Source organism: Ranitomeya imitator, chromosome 1 (assembly GCF_032444005.1).
Source record: "Ranitomeya imitator isolate aRanImi1 chromosome 1, aRanImi1.pri, whole genome shotgun sequence".
NCBI classification, from domain to species: Eukaryota; Metazoa; Chordata; class Amphibia; order Anura; family Dendrobatidae; genus Ranitomeya; species Ranitomeya imitator.
The window spans coordinates 837,674,357-837,690,698 of record NC_091282.1 but is presented as its reverse complement, the minus strand read 5'-3'; the positions used below and the strand labels follow the sequence as shown (position 1 = coordinate 837,690,698).

Here is a 16,342-nt window from a genome sequence, read left to right as displayed (position 1 = left end):
CTATGCCAGCTTCTAGCCTCCCATGTAGGCTATTCAAGCATGGCAAAAGTAAAAAAAAAATGTTTTAAAAAATATGAAAAAAATAAAAAAAAATATAAAAGTTGAAATCACCCCCATTCAAAATAAAACAATAAAAAAAAAAATCAAAACCTACACATATTTGGCATCACCGCGTTCAGAATCGCCCGATCAATAAAAAAAGGATTTTACTGATCACAAAACGGTGTAGCAAGAAAAAAATTCAAAATGCCAGAATTACCTTTTTTTGGTTGCCCCAACTTTGCATTAAAATGCAATAACGGGCGATCAAAAGAATGTGTCTGCACAAATTTGGTATCATTAAAAACGTCAGCTTGGCACGCAAAAAATAAGCCCTCTCACGACCCGAGATCCTGAAAAATGGAAATGCTATGGATATCGGAAAAGTGCGCACATTTTTTTTTTTTTAGCAAAGTTTGGAATTTTTTTTCACTACTTAGATAAAAAAAAAAACCTAGACATGTTTGGTGTCTATGAACTCGTAATGACCTGGAGAATCATAATGGCTGGTCAGTTTTAGCATTTAGAGAACCTAGCAAAAAAGCCAAACAAAAACAAATGTGGGGTTGCACTTTTTTTGCAATTTCACGGCACTTTTTTCCTGTTTTCTTGTACACGCTGTGGTAAAACCAATGGTGGCGCTAAAAAGTACAACTTGTCCCGCAAAAAAAATAGCCCGCATATGGCCATATTGACGTAAAAATAAAAGAGTTATGGCTCTGTGAAGGAGGGGAGGGAAAAACTAAAACGGGCTGCGTTTTGAAGGGGTTAAAAAAGCATCCAGTTTAACCTCTTTATGACCTTGGACGTATAGTTACATCCAAGGTGGTGTCCCTGTCTTTGATGTGGGCTCCAGACTCTGAGCCCGCATCTTTCCCTGCTCGACAGCTGATTTAATCAGCTGACGTGCCTCCAACAGCCACAGGTGGATCAGAGATCCACCTGTAGCTGTCAACCAGTTAAAGGCGCTGACAATCACAGCGTCATCTAACACTGACTGGTTGGCAGCGCCCATTAGGACCCCCGTTACGTGACTGCTGGGTGCCGATGGGTTGTCATGAAAGCAGGGGGTCTGCAGAAGACCCCTGTGACTGTCAATATGAATCTCCTATGATCGTCCATAGCTGCTGTTCATAGAAGATTGTGATTTCAGGGCTGAAGATGATCGCAGCTTCAAGTTTCTAAGTTGACTATTGAAGCCAGTAAAAAAAAGTTTTAAAGAATATATAAAAAACCCCATAAGTTTAAATCACTCTTTTGCCCCATTCAAAATAAAACAATTTAAAAAAATATATAAAAAAAATACACATTTGACATTGCTGAGTTCAGAAATGTCCGATCTATCAAAATATAAAGTAAGTGAATCTGATCGGTAAATGGCGTACTGAAAAAAAAATGTCAAAATGCCAGAATTACGTTGAATCTACCCCAAAGTGGTATCAATAAAAACATCAGCTCAGCCCAGCACCAGATCCCAAAAAATGGTGACCCTACGGTTTTCAGAAAATGGCTACAAACGCAAAAAACTTTTTTTTAACACAAATTTCTGAATTATTTTTTGCCACTTACATAACAAAAACCTTCTACGTTTGCCGTGTGCTCGTATTGACCTGCAGAATCATAATAGCAGGTCAGTTTTACCATATACCCAAAAAACAGTTATGGGATTGCACTTTTTTTTTTTGCAATTTCACCGCACCTGGAATTTTTTCCCGTTTTCCAGTACACGATATGGTAAAACCAATGATGTCGTTCAAAAGTACAACTCGTCCCGCAAAAGATAAGCCCTCACATGGCCATATTGACGGAAAAATAAAAAAGTTATGGCTCTGGGAAGGAGGGGAGCGAAAAGCGAAAACTGGAAAATCCCACGGGTGTGAAGGGGTTAAAGCATACGCCAGCCGTCCTATAGGTGACAGCTGGCAGATGAGTACTGTAGTGGGGGAGGGGTATACACTAGGTGGGCTCCCAGCGCCATGTCTACAAGTATGGCATAGTGATTGCACGTACACGGGCCACATTCCACTTCCATAGTGCACCGTTCATGTGTCAGCACCGGCAGTGGGGGGAGCCTGAGGTAAGACCCCGACCCATTACTGACGGAGGACAACTAGGCGGGGTGAAGTCACGTGTCACGCAGCGGCATTCAGAGCGGAAGCGGCTGCTGGACCCTCCTCGTGACGCACTGCCTGCTGGGGAAACTCGGAGCAACTGGCAGCTGGAAGTTTACTTTCTTTCCACCCGGACTGCGGAGAGGAGGCGTCGCCCGGCTGAGGTAACCCTCACACGTCTCTCTCGTCTGCGCGCCCGCTACACTAGGCGGGAAGGCAGGAGCGGGGTGCTGCTCTCTATGTTTGTCATGGAAAGGCTTTCCTGTCACACGCGTCACTACGTCAGTCAGCGCCAGTATGCTGTGGCGGCTTGGGAAGCAGTGAGAGCACGGAGCTGGTGTCTCCTATGGGAGGAGCTCGGTGGCCGCCCCTCCCACTTATGATGCACGGACTAGGCTCTCTCGCTGCTCTGAGTCTGTAGTAGTGTAGCAGTAGCTGGCAGGAAGCGAGCCCGAGGGTGGTCTTATTCGTGACATTCAGAGGTGGATTAAAAGTAGCCAGGGCCCGGTCAGTTTAGAGGGCGTGGCCCCCCACAGCCTCCTGGGCGTGGGGTGAGACCCCTGCGCCGGGCCTCCTGGGCGTGGGGTGAGACCCCTGCGCCGGGCCTCCTGGGCGTGGGGTGAGACCCCTGCGCCGGGCCTCCTGGGCGTGGGGTGAGACCCCTGCGCCGGGCCTCCTGGGCGTGGGGTGAGACCCCTGCGCCGGGCCTCCTGGGCGTGGGGTGAGACCCCTGCGCCGGGCCTCCTGGGCGTGGGGTGAGACCCCTGCGCCGGGCCTCCTGGGCGTGGGGTGAGACCCCTGCGCCGGGCCTCCTGGGCGTGGGGTGAGACCCCTGCGCCGGGCCTCCTGGGCGTGGGGTGAGACCCCTGCGCCGGGCCTCCTGGGCGTGGGGTGAGACCCCTGCGCCGGGCCTCCTGGGCGTGGGGTGAGACCCCTGCGCCGGGCCTCCTGGGCGTGGGGTGAGACCCCGGCGCCGGGCCTCCTGGGCGTGGGGTGAGACCCCTGCGCCGGGCCTCCTGGGCGTGGGGTGAGACCCCTGCGCCGGGCCTCCTGGGCGTGGGGTGAGACCCCTGCGCCGGGCCTCCTGGGCGTGGGGTGAGACCCCTGCGCCGGGCCTCCTGGGCGTGGGGTGAGACCCCTGCGCCGGGCCTCCTGGGCGTGGGGTGAGACCCCTGCGCCGGGCCTCCTGGGCGTGGGGTGAGACCCCTGCGCCGGGCCTCCTGGGCGTGGGGTGAGACCCCTGCGCCGGGCCTCCTGGGCGTGGGGTGAGACCCCTGCGCCGGGCCTCCTGGGCGTGGGGTGAGACCCCTGCGCCGGGCCTCCTGGGCGTGGGGTGAGACCCCTGCGCCGGGCCTCCTGGGCGTGGGGTGAGACCCCTGCGCCGGGCCTCCTGGGCGTGGGGTGAGACCCCTGCGCCGGGCCTCCTGGGCGTGGGGTGAGACCCCTGCGCCGGGCCTCCTGGGCGTGGGGTGAGACCCCTGCGCCGGGCCTCCTGGGCGTGGGGTGAGACCCCTGCGCCGGGCCTCCTGGGCGTGGGGTGAGACCCCTGCGCCGGGCCTCCTGGGCGTGGGGTGAGACCCCTGCGCCGGGCCTCCTGGGCGTGGGGTGAGACCCCTGCGCCGGGCCTCCTGGGCGTGGGGTGAGACCCCTGGGCGTGGGGTGAGACCCCTGCGCTGGGCCTCCTGGGCGTGGGGTGAGACCACTGCGCTGGGCCTCCTGGGCGCTGGGTGAGACCCCTCGCACCGGGCCTCCTGGGCGCTGGGTGAGACCCCTCGCGCTGGGCGCTGGGTGAGACCCCTCGCGCCGGGCCTCCTGGGCGCTGGGTGAGACCCCCTGCGCCGGGCCTCCTGGGCGCGGGGTGAGACCCCTGCGCCGGGCCTCCTGGGCGCGGGGTGAGACCCCTGCGCCGGGCCTCCTGGGCGTGGGGTGAGACCCCTGGGCGTGGGGTGAGACCCCTGCGCCGGGCCTCCTGGGCGCGGGGTGAGACCACTGCGCCGGGCCTCCTGGGCGCTGGGTGAGACCCCCTGCACCGGGCCTCCTGGGCGCGGGGTGAGACCCCTGCGCCGGGCCTCCTGGGCGCGGGGTGAGACCCCTGCGCCGGGCCTCCTGGGCGTGGGGTGAGACCCCTGCGCCGGGCCTCCTGGGCGTGGGGTGAGACCCCTGGGCGTGGGGTGAGACCCCTGGGCGTGGGGTGAGACCCCTGCGCTGGGCCTCCTGGGCGTGGGGTGAGACCACTGCGCTGGGCCTCCTGGGCGCTGGGTGAGACCCCTCGCACCGGGCCTCCTGGGCGCTGGGTGAGACCCCTCGCGCTGGGCGCTGGGTGAGACCCCTCGCGCCGGGCCTCCTGGGCGCTGGGTGAGACCCCTCGCGCCGGGCCTCCTGGGCGCTGGGTGAGACCCCTCGCGCCGGGCCTCCTGGGCGCTGGGTGAGACCCCCTGCACCGGGCCTCCTGGGCGCGGGGTGAGACCCCGGCCGGGCCTTATAATCCGCCTATGGTGGCATTACACCCTCTGGGCAGTGAGAACGGTGCCAGTACGGGAGGTGAGTATAAGCTTTATTTTATGGGGGCCAAGCGAGGGGTATGAGAAGTTTTCCAAGTAGTGGACAACTTTAATTAAACTTTAAATTGGGGTTGTTCTGCAGTGGAAACCCTCTTTTAGGCTAGTTTCACATCTGCAGTTGAGTCCGCAGCGCCTTGTCTGCAAACGCAGCGTTTTTTACCCGCATCAGCTTACGCGTAACAAAAAAAAATGCGTTTGCATGCATTTGCGCTTTTTATGTGCATGCGTTCGATATTTCCAGGAGGGGGTGTCTCAATCAGTTCCTTGTCATGTGCAGTCCGAATTACTCAAGAGCATCGAGCGCAAATACATGTGTACGCATGCGTTCCCATAGACAGTAATGCGTTTTTAGCGCACTCATCCACATGCACATGCCTGCGAGTATTTGACAGAAATTTGCTTCAAAAATTGCAACACTGTGCATTAGCCGCCCCCCGCCACAAACGCAAAGACGCAAACGCAGGCGAAAGCATGCAAATGCAGGCACCTGCGTCCACAATGTTAAAGATATGAAATCAAGGCACGTGTGGATGTATATGCGTCAGAAACGCTGCGGATACAACCGCAAATGTGAAACCAGTCTTAGTTTCTGCAACAAAGGGGGTGTAATTTATGACAGAAATGCAGTGGCTCACAGCACCGAAAGGGCAAAGATGGTCTGAATTCATAGAGGCACACAGGCCTCTGAATAAATGTGGTGTACTCTTTATTAAGAATGGTGCACAAAATGCCAGTCTTGACACATCTCGAAATAAGAATGTAATTTTTAAGGGGCTGTCCACTATATGGAAAACTTCTTTAAAAACAAAGTGGCTCCCCTTGTAAAAGATAACATATACTCACCTCTTGTATTGGCAGTGGTCCAGCAATGTCTGCTCCTGAGGTTGTGTGACATTATCAGATGTCAGCCCTGCAGCCAGTCAGCATCTTCCTTACTACTTTTGGATGAAGTGATAGCGACAGGGCAGCAGCCTGTTAGCAGACAGTGATTAGCTGCAGGGCTCACATGGCATGACAGTGTCACGGAAGCCCTGGCATACCCACCTCTGGTATTTATTGATATCGCTTTGAGGTAGATAAAATGTTTTGTTGCGATGGACAAAAATAGAAATTCCTGCATTTTGATTTTTTTCCCCCCTTTTTACACAATTTATTGATTGAATTATTTTATTTAACATTTTGATAGAACAGACTTTTAGGAATGCAGCAATACCAAATATGTGTATTTTTTTTAAATTAATTTTTAATGGCGGAAAAAGGGGTGATTTTAACATTCACATTTTTAAAAACATATTTTTTCTCTTTACTGTATTTTAGTCCCCCTAGGGGACTTGAACCTGCGACTATCTGATTGCTTGTACTATACACAATATTGCTGTATGTAGAAAAAAATCATGGTATCCTATGAACGTCAGCCAAGGGCTGGGTTTCACTGGAGTACCGTCATGACAGGCACAGGGGGGTCTTCAGCAGACCCCCCCGACTGTCATGGCAACGCATCGACACCCCGCGATCACATCATGTGTGGGCCGATGGGTGCATAGAACAGCGTCCCTCCCCTACCGGAGTACTGTAAATGCTGTTGTCACATTAACAGCAGCCCCATCCGTAGCTGTTTGAGGCAGAAGGTGGTTGATTATTACAGAGATCATCTGCCTACAAAAATGCAATTTCTGATTGCGAGCCCTCATCAAAGGTTGGAATCCGCTATGTGACATGCCCTGTGCATCATATGTCGTTAAGTTTTTACGCTAACAGGGCCATTATATAAATGTTTTTTGAAAGGGGACAACCTCATTAGTGATTTTTTTGATCATGAATTTTAGAGGTTTTCCAATATCCATTTCACCCACTTTCATATGTCTTAATTCTTTTTAATATACTTTTATTACATTCTCTACTCCTGTAAGCTGATTTGTGTAGGTGATTCTGGCTCTTCCGTCCTGAAATTAGAATAGTGCACGCCTTTGGGTGGGGATACGTCTCGGTGAGTGACAGCAGTCTGAGCATGCATGTTTAGATCAGACTTCACTCTCCTCTGCATAGATCCTGCCGATGCTTTGAGGTGCCGTGACTTCAGCTCACAAGCGCTGCGATATGCTGCTGATCATTAGAAAGCAAATTACAGGGCTTGCTGAAGGAATGACATTTCAAAGCGTTGGCTGCATCTGAGCAGAGAGGAAAGTGAAGACTGATCTGAACTTACTCATGCCTGGTGCAAAGTGACTCTGCCAATGCTTTTGGAAGTGCTGGCCCTTCAAATGAGGAGAGGTTTGATAAGCTTACAGAAGCATGGCAGGAAATAGTATATCAGACAATTTGTTAGGAAGCGTTGGGACATAAAAAAGGGTGTGAAATTAGTAGTGGAAATCCTCTTTAAGCAGTGCACAGCTCTGCGGTCTTTGGACCTCTTGCTTACCGAAGGCGTGGCTCCTCAAGATTGACCGTTGTGGCTGGTGGCTTGACTGCATCACTGGCTCAAACGGCTCGCTCTCCAGTGCTGATAGAGGCCGCTTTGACTCTGCATTATCGCATTATCGAAGAAGCAGGAGGATCTGATGCTGCCACATTCTGTGATCAGAGCAGCACTTGAGATGCACTCCCTGCCTAGAACACCTGCTAACTAGTTAGGAGTAGTCGGTAACCTAAGAAATGAGCAATACACATTAGAGATAAAAATCCCTCTGATTTTTACTGAGAAGTATTATAAGTAATAAGTTGTTTTTTACACGCACTTTGCAATTGTATCCATTTAAGAAGTTGAGACAAGGCGCAAATAGTAGTATTGCAGTTTTTTTATGAGCAATTAAGCTATTGTGTGACCTAAACTATAAAATGATCACATTAATCCAACTCACATAGCTAATATTGTAACAAATAAAGATTTAAAAATTAGAGATGAGCAAATCAAATTTTCCTATAATTTCACAACAAAAATTGGAATCTCCAGAATTTTGGAATGGACCCAAATTTTTTTTCTATTCTTTTCAGTCCCATCTGCCCCTCAGACATCCTGTCTTCCCCTCATTCTTTTGATCCTATATTTTTTGTGCCCAAAGAACTGATTAGACCTCATGATGCACGTTATGAAGTCACATGAGGCCTAGTCAGATGCTGTAAAATATCTGGACTGGACACAGGAACCTGATGGCAAGACCAAACTGTAAGGAGTGACAAATAAGGACCAGGGTTAGTGGAGTATTAATTTTTCTTTAAAGCTTGTGTTTATGATGTTCTGGTGTTTCAAGAGACTCAAAGCATAAGACGACACATTTTTGTTTTCTTGCTAAATAAATTTGATGCACATCGAATTTCCTGGCTGAATTTGAGCAAAGCAGCTGAATTCTAGTTTCTGCAATACCTGTTTCTTTTTTTGCACATTTTGCATATGAAAAATTGAATAAAAGGTGATTAAAGAATGTACTGCAAAATTTTGTGGATAGCATTATAAATAAAGTATTCATCTGATTGCAAATTTGGAGTGCCGAGTAGTTTACATTACTAGCCATACGAAGTGGAACTCTTACTCAAGTACCACATTGTGAGTGCTGTATATCCATTTTCCATTCTGTCCCCCTCCTGACAGCACCATGGAGGTCGTCCTTTTCATCCTTACAGGGACAGTAAACACATGAGAGCTTAAAAGGCCCCTCCCACCCACCTTCCTCAGTGTTTTTCCTGTCCCTGAATGTCAGTCTTAGGGGGATAGGGTGCCCCAGCGTCTCCTCCCCCCTGTCAAGAGGCCCACGGCCGACACTCTGCGAAGGGGGAGTCCCTCGGCCACAAAGATCAGTCAAGCGTTGGAGCTCCTGGTTTGAGCCACTTACCGCCGATGGAGGGCACTCTGCTCCGGCTCCCGGCAGCCACATGGTATGAGGGATGGGCGCACTTCTGGTGACATCACGGATGCATCGGCATTGTGCTTCCGGTCTCTGCATGCTTCCACGGTGGGCCGTGGAAGAAAGAAGACAGGTCATTCTTTTATTACCTATGTCTAAGGGGGTCACACTGCTGGGCACAATGGAGGAAGCAGGCAGAGGAGAGCAGGACTACATGGTGAGCTTTATCTCACCAGTCTCACTTGTAATGTGGGATCCTGATTATTCTCAACTTCTTTTTGTACTAATCAGGACAAAGGAACCACTGCCACTGCACTCCCTAAGAGGTCTGGCAAGGCCACTATGAAGTCCAAAAGATACCCTGTTTGTATTGTGAAATTACCTGAGGCTTATGGGAAGATACTTTGTGAGGGCTGCACCACTAAAATTGTTAGAGACAAACAGCCGTCTTTCCTTTCGGAGATGCTATCCATGGTACAAGAGGAGGTCCAGGCCTCTATCTCTAATCTCACCCCATGCCCCCACAACAGACCTCCAACCCAGGTCCACGTGCTAAAAGACCCAGATGGGTGATGGAGTTGAGCTTGCAGAAAGAGCTCCAGTTCATAGTATCGGACCAAGATGAGGAAGGAGAGGTAATTTCAGAGAATCCAGACAGGGGCCAAAGATATCTTTTCTCCTCAGAGGACACTGTTCTCATCCAGGCAGTCAGAAGCACAATGCAAGAGGATGAAGCCCCAAAACCGCAGTATCCAGGACGAGATGTTTGGGGGTGTCAGATCCCCAAAACACCTGGTGTTCCCGGTAAACAATCATCCGGGCTATAATCCTGGAGGAATGGAAGGACTCGAAGAAACGTCTGCTCATACCCTGGGACTTCAGGATTTGGTTGCCCTTTGAACCTGAGGATATTAAAGTGTGGGAACAAATTCCCAAGATTGACGTTTCTAAAGGTGGCTAAAAAGACTTCTATACCATTTGAAGACTCCTCGAGCCTGAGAGTCCTGATGAATAGAAAGGCAGATAACCTTCAGAGAGGGCCTGGAAAGCATTAGCAGCAATAATGAAAGCAAACAGCCACCACCTCAGTTGCTAGATCCATGTTTTTTTTGGATCGGGCAACTGGAGGAGCATTTAAGTAACAAAACACCTAGGGTGGACATCCTAGCTTCTCTCCCTTTAATGAAATCAGCCACAGGGTTTATGGCGGATGCTTCCACCAAGTCAGTCAGTTTCGCAGCTAGGAACAGTTCTTTTTCTAATGCAGCCTGCAGGGTTATTTGGATGAAGACTTGGTCAGGAGATAACTCCTATAAAATTAAGCTCTGCTCTATTTCCTACTCAAGTCTGAGAGTATTTGGGCCGGCCTAAGATGAAATTCTGGAAAAGGCGTTGGATAAAAAGACGGGGCTCCCTGAGGATGGAACAAAGTTTGTTTTTTCAGAGACCTAGGCCGTCCCAGAGGCAAGACTATAGAGGCAAAGGAAAATAGAGTAGGTGGAGATGCCCCAAAGGGGAAAATGTAGGAACTTTTATTCAGTCGCCATGACAGCACTAACGAGAGAGGGGATCCGCCCTTCAGGGACAGGAAACCTACAGAGATAAAAGGGCGGCACCTCTCTGCCGCATCAGTTGGTTTCCTGTCCCTGACAGGGGACCCTACAGACTTACCTTAAGAAGAAGGTGAAGACAGTACCCAGGCTCGGCAGGCCGGTTCTGGAAGCGGGGGATCCCCTTCCACGGTTGGGTCTGGTGTGCTGGAGGTGCCACACCACAGAGGGCTGTGTGGGTAGGCAACAGCAGATGAAAGCAGCCTTCAGGGGGAGTGCTGACTTTGGAGTGTCACATCGCCGCAGGTACAGGTATCTGTTATGGGAGGCCCTGAACCCCGAAATCCTGCGGCGGAGCTGGCGGTGGTGTGTGGCGGTGCGATCGGCGTTCCGGACATAGGAGCCTGAGGAGTATCGGCGCCAGGTGTAGAGGGTGACAGGTGAGGGCTGATGATGTGCGGTGTATGCGCGGTAGGGCCGCGGCAGTGATTATGGTGGCGCCCTGTAGTTGGTGATCGGCGAGGGCTGATGACGCGCGGCACATGCGCGGTTGGGCCACGGCAATGAATATGGCGGTGCCCTGCAACACACAGCAGGGGAATGCGGGCACTTGGCAGTTCCGGGGTCAGGTGAGGCCATTATAGATGACATATGGCACAGCTGTGGGGAAGATTCCGATACGCGGGCAAACTTCTGGGGCAGGGGCCTCCCATATACCATGTACCAGGCAGTTCACCTGGATTAATCTGCAGACCCCATCCAGGGGAGGTACCTAAAGTGGCCGGCTATTTAAGGATTCCGTATGGGCTACCACATGCTTCCTATCCATTTTACAATGGAGGCTCAGGAGCAGGAACCATTGCAGTCTGAGCAGCAGTGTCAAGTCTTGGAGAAGCCCCAAACAGTGAGCTCCCAGCGGCGATCTAGTGGCAGTAGTCGTCCGGAGGTGATAGAGCTGATCAAAGTTCTAAAGCCGGAAAATCCTCAAGCCGTAAGGATGTTACAACGGTTGAGCGGGTCCCCCCGCAATCTACGGTACCACTCAGTCACTATAGGGTTAAGTGATCGCCGAGAAGGTTCACTTAGTGATGTGTGTCTCCCCTTATATTCCCTCTCTCCATGTCTATCAGGGAAAAAACGGTCCTCTAAATCTAAACACAAAGAATGTGCTAAGTTCCTCTCCCGGATGACCACATAAGGAAATTTATGTGGATCATGTATTCAACGTTTAATAGCAGAGGAGACACCAGATTTCGCTACCAGCCTAAGACAAATGGTCAGACAAGAGGTCAGGGGTTCAGCAAAATCCCTATCTCAAAATAGAGGATCTAGATAAAGAGATCCTAGGTCCCCAAGTTCATTTGAGGACAGTGACTTAGAGGAGCTGAAATCAGATGTTTTTTGTACATCATCAAATTCCTCAGAGACTGAGTCCGGTCATTCATGCTTTTCCTTTGACCGGATAGACCACCTTGTCAAGGCAGTAAATAACACTATAGGAATTGAAGAAACCCTGTCAGAGAAATCTATGCAGGATGTCATGTTTAAAGGACTAGACCGTAAATCTCGTAGATGTTTTCCTGTAGTGGACAAAGTAAGCTCCCTCATCACACGAGAGTGGAAAAAGCCGGAAAGGAAAGGTTCTCTCCCACCATCATTTAAGAGAAAATATCTGTTTGAGGAGACAGCATCTGCGACATGGGATAAAGCCCCAAAACTTGATGCGGCCATGGCTAAGGCTTCCAAGAAATCCTCGCTGCCTTTTGAGGATTTGGGAACCTTGAAGGACCCGCTAGACAGGAGAGCCGTTGTTTCTTAAGGGAGCTTGGGAAACTTCAGCGGGGGCTCTCAGGCCGTCAATTGCAGCCACCTGTACAGCACGCTCTATGATGGTACGGCTGGATAGCCTAGAGGATCAACTTAAAAATAAAACTCAGAGAAGTGAAATCTTATCCTCCCTTCTTATGATTCGGGGAGCTGCAGCTTATCTGGCTGATGCATCAGCTGATTCGGTGAAACTGGTGGCCAGATCAGCGGCACTTTCTAATTCGGCCTGTAGAGCCATCTGGCTAAAATGTTGGCAGGGGGACATGCAAGCCAGATCAAAACTGTGCAGCATTCCATGTGAAGGGGCGCATCTATTCGGTCCAGTTCTAGATGAACTATTGGAAAAGGCGGGGGATAGTAAAAAACGATTCCCTTACCTAGGAAGACCCACCTACAGGCGGGGCACTAACAGAAGATGGTTTGACCGTACAAGGTCAAATAGAGAAAAACCCAGATATGACACCAGTAGGAAGAAAGATAGAGGCTACATGTTCAATTCCTTTCGGGACAACAGAAAGCCACAATGACTGCCGGATCGGGTGGGAGAAAGGCTTCTGGCCTTCTATCCGGCTTGGCTTAATATTTCCAGTAGCTCATGGTTCCTGAGCATTATTAAATGGGTCCTGAGCATTATTAAATCAGAACTAAAGTTTGATTTTCAGAACATTCCTAATGATAAATTTCTAGTAACTCCTGTACGTTCTTCACCTACAGAACAACTGGCATTAGAGTCTGAGGTCCGGGAACGTCAACAAAAGGGTGTATTGGTGGAGGTTCCTGAAGCACAAAGGGGTAAGGAGTTTTATTCCCCCTTTTCTTGATTAAAAATTCATTTCGCACCATCATCAACCTTAAAGGCCTGAATAAATTCCTATGGGTCCAATCGTTTAAAATGGAGACTGTGAAAACAGTAATAAAGCTATTGTTTGACAAGTGTTTCATGGTCGTCTTAGACGCTTATCATGTCCCTATACCCGCAGACCACCAGCAGTATTTAAGGGTGGCAGTCTTACTAGGTGGGACGGTTAAACACTTCCAATACAGGGCACTCCCTTTTGGTGTTGCAGTTGCTCCTTGTGTGTTCACAAAGATAATGGTGGAGGTCATGGCACATGTTCTTGAGCAGCATATTCTAGTGGTTCCATATCTGGATGACCTATTGATAATAGGTAACTCAGAATCACACTGCTCGACCCAACTAGCAAAAGTTATTGCAGCCTTTCAAAGGTTAGGTTGGATTATTAATTTAAAAAAATAATGTTTGCAGCCTCTAAAGGTTCACGAATTCCTGGGTCTCATATTTAGACTCAAGTTTGCAGGAATGCCGTCTACCGGATACAAAGGTAGAAAAAATTTAACGGCAAATACTCAAGGTTGTTAATAATCCAGCAGTAACATTAAGAGGAGCGATGTCACTGTTAGGCTCACTCACGTCGTGTACCACGTCGGTTCATTGGGCCCAATACCACACCAGAGTCCTACAGTGGGACGTATTGTGCAATACTCGTCTGTTAGAGGGCCACCTGGATAGTACCTTTTCCTTGTCGGATGTCTCTATTCAGTCCTTATGTTGGTGGTTACACACAACGTACGGACTTTCGAGCCCTGGATAAACCATATATCTCGTTTAGTTACCACAGATGCTAGCCCCAGGGGATGGGGAGCACATATGGGTGATATATGGGTCCAGGGAGTTTGGTCACATTCCGAACAAAGTTTGTCCTCTAACCTTAAAGAGTTATTGGTAGTAGAGCGAGCTCTGAGTTATTTCCTTATGTCCTTATAGGGCCATCACGTCAGGCTATTCTCAGACAATCGGGTAACTGTAACTGTAGCTTATATTAATCATCAGGGAGGAACCCGATCCAGAGCTTTAATGGAAGTGGCGGGTCGTATCTTGCAGATAGCCGAAACTCATCTACGGTTTTTTCACATCTCTTCATATAAAGGGAAAACACAACATCATGGCCGATTACCTAAGTCGCAGAAAACTCGGGCAAGGAGATTGGGTTCTCAATCGGACCGTCTACGACCATATCACACTTCTTTGGGGGTGCCTAGATATAGACCTCTTCGCCAGCAAAGAGAACAAAAAGAGTCGTCGGTTTTGCTCTCTAAACCCCAGAGACAATCCGTACGCGGTGGATGCCCTCCTAATTCCATGGCATTTCAATATGGCCTATGCCTTTCCCCCATTGAACTTGATCCCGATTGTTCTGAGGAAGATTCGGGAGGACAGAGCTCGGGTAATCCTAATAGCGCCATTCTGGCCCATGAGGGCGTGGTTTCCGTGGCTGAGGAAAATGTCCATTTCTCAGTCTTGGATTCTCCCAGACCTTCTCTCCCAGGGTCCAATTCTCCATCCACGAGTGTCCAATTTACATCTGACGGCGTGGAATTTGAGGGGTCATTACTAAAGAAAAGGGGATTTTCACAAGGACTAATACTTTATTAAAAAGCAGGAAGGTTTCCACGACAAATATTTGTTAGTCTGGAGAAAGTCCTTGACTATTTCAGGATCAAAAATGGGTCAAAAAGTCAGTATAAGGCTGGTTTCACATTTGCGTTAAAAATGCAGCGTTAAAAATGCAAACGCAGGTGTTGAAAAAAACGCATGTAAACGCGTGCAAACGCTGCATTTTTTAGACGCATGCGTTTTCGTATGCGGTAAAAAACCGCGGCGTTTTGACGCGTTTACATGCGTTTTTTCCTGCGTTTGCGTTTTTGAAACGCATGATGAGAAGTGTGTGACATCTGCCAATCATCAAAATCAACTAGAAAACCCACTAGAAATAGCTAGGGTTAGGATTAGGGTTAGGGTTTGGATCCCTAGGGTTAGGATCCCTTTATCACCTTGATGGTGTGGGGTTAGGATTAGGGATAGGGTTTGGATCCCTTTATCACCTTGATGGTGGGGGGTGGCTTATCAGTGTGTAGACTTGTTTTTATCTATGGAAACGCATGCGTTTAAAAACGCAACCAAACGCATGTGCTAAAAACGCATGCGTTTACATAGACAGCAATACATTTTTTTGCCGCAAAAAAAGCATGCGTTTTTTGCAGCAAAAAAACACCTCTACAAATTACTACATGTTGCATTTCTGCATGCGTCGTCAAACGCGGCAAAACGCATAAAAAAAAAGCATGCGTTTTTAATGTTAATTATAGGGAAAAAAACGCATGTGTTTTTTTGCGCTAAAACGCAAATGTGAAACCAGCCTTACTAAAGTTCTGGAGTTCCTGCAGAAAGGTCTAGAGATGGGGCTAGCTACAAGTACCCTTAGAGTCCATGTGTCAGCTTTAGGGGCATTATATAATTGTAATTTAGCTAACAATTATTGGATTGCTAGATTTATCAAGGCAGCGGCTAGCTCAAGGCCCATGGTTAAGAAAAAGCTAGCCCCGTGGGACTTAAACTTGGTACTTACAGCTTTGACGGAAGCCCTCTTTGAGCCTATAGAATCTGCTCCTATAAAAGTCCTGTCCTTGAAAACAGCTCTTTTGGTCGCTCTCACATCTGCGAGGAGAGTTAGTGACTTACAGGCACTCTAGACAGCCTCCATACATTCAGTTTAGAGAAGATAGGGTAGTATTAAGAACTGATCCCCTTTATCTTCCGAAGGTAGCGTCAAAATTCCACAGACTTCAGGAAATAAATCTCCCCACTTTTTGTCCTAATCAAAAAGAACTCAAACTCCATTTATTAGATGTCAAAAGATGTCTACTTAGGTATATATCTTTAACAGGCCCCTGGAAAAAAAGAGTTCTTTATTCATATCCTTTCAGGGAGTCAGGAACGGGTTTAGGGTGTCCAAAAACACCTTAGGTAGATGGATTAGGGAAGCGTTTTCTTTGGCTTATTCAGCAGGTGGCCTAGAAGTCCCGGAAGGTATAAGAGCTCATTCCACTCGGCCATGGCGACTTCTGGGCAGAAAGGTCGGAGGTGTCGATTGAGGATATATGTAAGGCGGCCACATGGTCATCTCCATCTACTTTCTTTAATCATTATAGATTAGATCTGGGTGGCTCCAACGATCTCACATTTGGTAGAAGGGTGCTGGAAGCAGTAGTCCCTCCCTAAGACTCTTTTCTCTGTAATTCTCTCGTTAGTGCTGTCATGGCGACTGAATACTCAAGCTACTTACCGGTAGCAGTGTTTTTCAGGAGCCCATGACAGCACTCCTATATTCCCTCACTTTATGCTGACATGGCTTATCACCACATATTGATATAAATTATTAAGTTTAATCACAGGGTGAAATGTGTAAATTATTTATGTGCTACTAACCAAGAAGGTCCTCTCATGCTCTGTAACCCAACTGATGCGGGACAGAGGTGCCACCCTTTTATCTCTGTAGGTTTCCTGTCCCTGAAGGGCGGATCCCCTCTCTCGTTAGTGCTGTCATGGGCTCCTG

General features: G+C 49.1%; 1 protein-coding gene across 3 annotated transcripts in view; it reads left to right on the top strand.

Moving 5' to 3' along the window:
• The first annotated feature begins 2,176 nt into the window (after positions 1 to 2,176).
• The window catches only part of MOB3A (MOB kinase activator 3A), a 74,521-nt gene continuing 60,355 nt past the window's right edge, over positions 2,177 to 16,342 (top strand). Inside the window, exons 1-2 of one of the 3 annotated variants that reach the window (XM_069740653.1) lie at positions 2,211 to 2,314; positions 12,642 to 12,719. Coding sequence is in view for 1 of the 3 variants with exons in the window: in XM_069740651.1 (XP_069596752.1) it covers positions 4,643 to 4,691 (49 nt within the window). In the remaining 2 variants the exon portion in view is untranslated. Of the gene's footprint in view, positions 2,315 to 4,572; positions 4,692 to 12,641; positions 12,720 to 16,342 lie in introns of those variants that run through there. The other 2 variants (XM_069740652.1, XM_069740651.1) reach the window with 2 other exon arrangements.